Consider the following 2,316-nt stretch of genomic DNA (forward strand, 5'->3'; position numbering starts at 1 on the left):
ACCTGCAGCTGTGATTGGTTACACACCTGCAGCTGTGATGTGATTGGTTACACACCTGCAGCTGTGACTGGTTACACACCTGCAGCTCACCTGTGTGTTGTGTGTGATGCTGCAGAGGAGCTGAAGGATGACCTGGACAGGTACATCAGGATGGAGCTGCAGCCTAAAGTCCACCTGGTGAGGAACCAGAGGAGGGAAGGACTCATCAGAGGACGTATGATAGGAGCCTCCCACGCCACAGGTACCCACTTCCTCCTGACACCCTCCATCCTAGCTGCTCCACCTGCAGGTAACCCAGACACACCTGTGTTTGTGTGCAGGTGAAGTCCTGGTCTTCCTGGACAGCCACTGTGAGGTGAACCAGGTGTGGCTGCAGCCCCTGCTGGCTCCGATCCAGCAGGACCGGCGCACCGTGGTCTGCCCCGTCATCGACATCATCTCTGCCGACACCCTCACCTACTCGCCCTCCCCCATCGTCAGGGGGGGCTTTAACTGGGGGCTCCACTTCAAATGGGACCCTGTACCCCCCTCAGAACTGAACGAGCCTGAGGGGGCCTCTGGACCCATAAGGTAAGCAGTATCTGACCCGTCAGGTACCTGTAACTGTCAGGTCTCAGGTCTGGTCTTGTTCCCTCAGGTCTCCCACCATGGCCGGTGGTCTGTTCGCCATGAACAGGAAGTATTTTAACGAGCTCGGCCAGTACGATGCTGGGATGGATATCTGGGGTGGAGAGAACCTGGAGATCTCCTTCAGGGTGAGAATGATGTTTACAGACGGTCCCTGAAGGTGTCCTGACAGCCTGTCTGACTCTGAGTGGACCTGTCCTCAGATCTGGATGTGTGGTGGTCAGCTCCTCATCATCCCCTGCTCCAGAGTGGGTCACATCTTCAGGAAGAGACGTCCCTACGGCTCCCCTGGTGGACAGGACACCATGGCTCACAACTCTCTGCGGCTGGCACACGTGTGGATGGATGAGTACAAGGTACACACGTGTGTGTACACACACACACACACACTCTGCAGCACCCTCTGACATCACTTCCTGTATGTTTTTGTCCCACCAGGAGCAGTTCCTGTCTCTGCGTCCAGAGCTGCGTGAGCGAGGTTACGGTGACATCAGTGAGCGTGTGGCGCTCAGGAAGCAGCTGCAGTGTCACTCGTTCCGCTGGTACCTGGACACGGTTTACCCCGAGATGCAGGCGGTGGCCAAGGGCAACAAGCAGCAGGCGCTGTTCATCAACAAGGGCCTAAAGAGGCCGAAAGTCCTGCAGCGAGGGCGGGTACCTAAACACAACACAGTGTTTACCTGGTGTACACCTGAGCTTCCTGCATGACCTCATCCTGTGTGTTCACCTGCTTTCAGCTCAGGAACCTGGCAACCAGCCGCTGTCTGGTGGCCCAGGGTCGGGTCAGTCAGAAGGGCGGGGCCGTTGTCCTCAGACCATGTGACTCAAGGGACAGTGAGCAGGTAACATATGACCTCATACATCAGTTTCTGTAGTTCACCTGAACCCACCTGTGACCTGAACCCACCTGTGACCTGTGACCTGAACCCACCTGTGACCTGAACTCACCTGTAACCTGTGACCTGAACCCACCTGTGACCTGAACCCACCTGTGACCTGTGACCTGAACCCACCTGTGACCTGAACCCACCTGTGACCTGAACTCACCTGTGACCTGAACCCACCTGAACCCACCTGTGACCTGAAACCACCTGTGACCTGTGACCTGAACCCACCTGTGACCTGAAACCACCTGTGACCTGTGACCTGAACTCACCTGTGACCTGAACCCACCTGAACCCACCTGTGACCTGAACCCACCTGTGACCTGTGACCTGAACCCACCTGTGACCTGAACCCACCTGTGACCTGAACTCACCTGTGACCTGAACCCACCTGAACCCACCTGTGACCTGAAACCACCTGTGACCTGTGACCTGAACTCACCTGTGACCTGAACCCACCTGAACCCACCTGTGACCTGAACCCACCTGTGACCTGAACCCACCTGTGACCTGAACTCACCTGTGACCTGAACCCACCTGTGACCTGAACTCACCTGTGACCTGAACTCACCTGTGACCTGAACTCACCTGTGACCTGAACCCACCTGTGACCTGAACTCACCTGTGACCTGAACCCACCTGTGACCTGAACCCACCTGTGACCTGAACTCACCTGTGACCTGAACCCACCTGTGACCTGAACTCACCTGTGACCTGAACCCACTTGAACCCACCTGTGACCTGAACCCACCTGTGACCTGAACCCACTTGAACCCACCTGTGACCTGAACTCACCTGTGACCTG

General features: G+C 56.7%; 1 protein-coding gene across 2 annotated transcripts in view; it reads left to right on the forward strand.

Annotated features, from left to right (window-relative positions):
* galnt11 (UDP-N-acetyl-alpha-D-galactosamine:polypeptide N-acetylgalactosaminyltransferase 11 (GalNAc-T11)) overlaps positions 1-1,469 on the forward strand; it is a gene marked incomplete at its 3' end in the record, with an annotated part of 4,122 nt that extends 2,653 nt beyond the window's left edge. For both annotated transcript variants that reach the window (XM_014033646.1, XM_014033647.1), the window contains 6 exon segments: positions 116-241; positions 321-570; positions 638-755; positions 831-983; positions 1,066-1,281; positions 1,365-1,469. In XM_014033646.1, the coding sequence (XP_013889100.1) occupies positions 116-241; positions 321-570; positions 638-755; positions 831-983; positions 1,066-1,281; positions 1,365-1,469 (968 nt within the window).
* Between the last annotated feature and the right edge of the window lie 847 nt (positions 1,470-2,316).

This window comes from Austrofundulus limnaeus, unplaced genomic scaffold, assembly GCF_001266775.1.
Source record: "Austrofundulus limnaeus strain Quisiro unplaced genomic scaffold, Austrofundulus_limnaeus-1.0 Scaffold1797, whole genome shotgun sequence".
In the NCBI taxonomy this organism is placed as follows: Eukaryota; Metazoa; Chordata; class Actinopteri; order Cyprinodontiformes; family Rivulidae; genus Austrofundulus; species Austrofundulus limnaeus.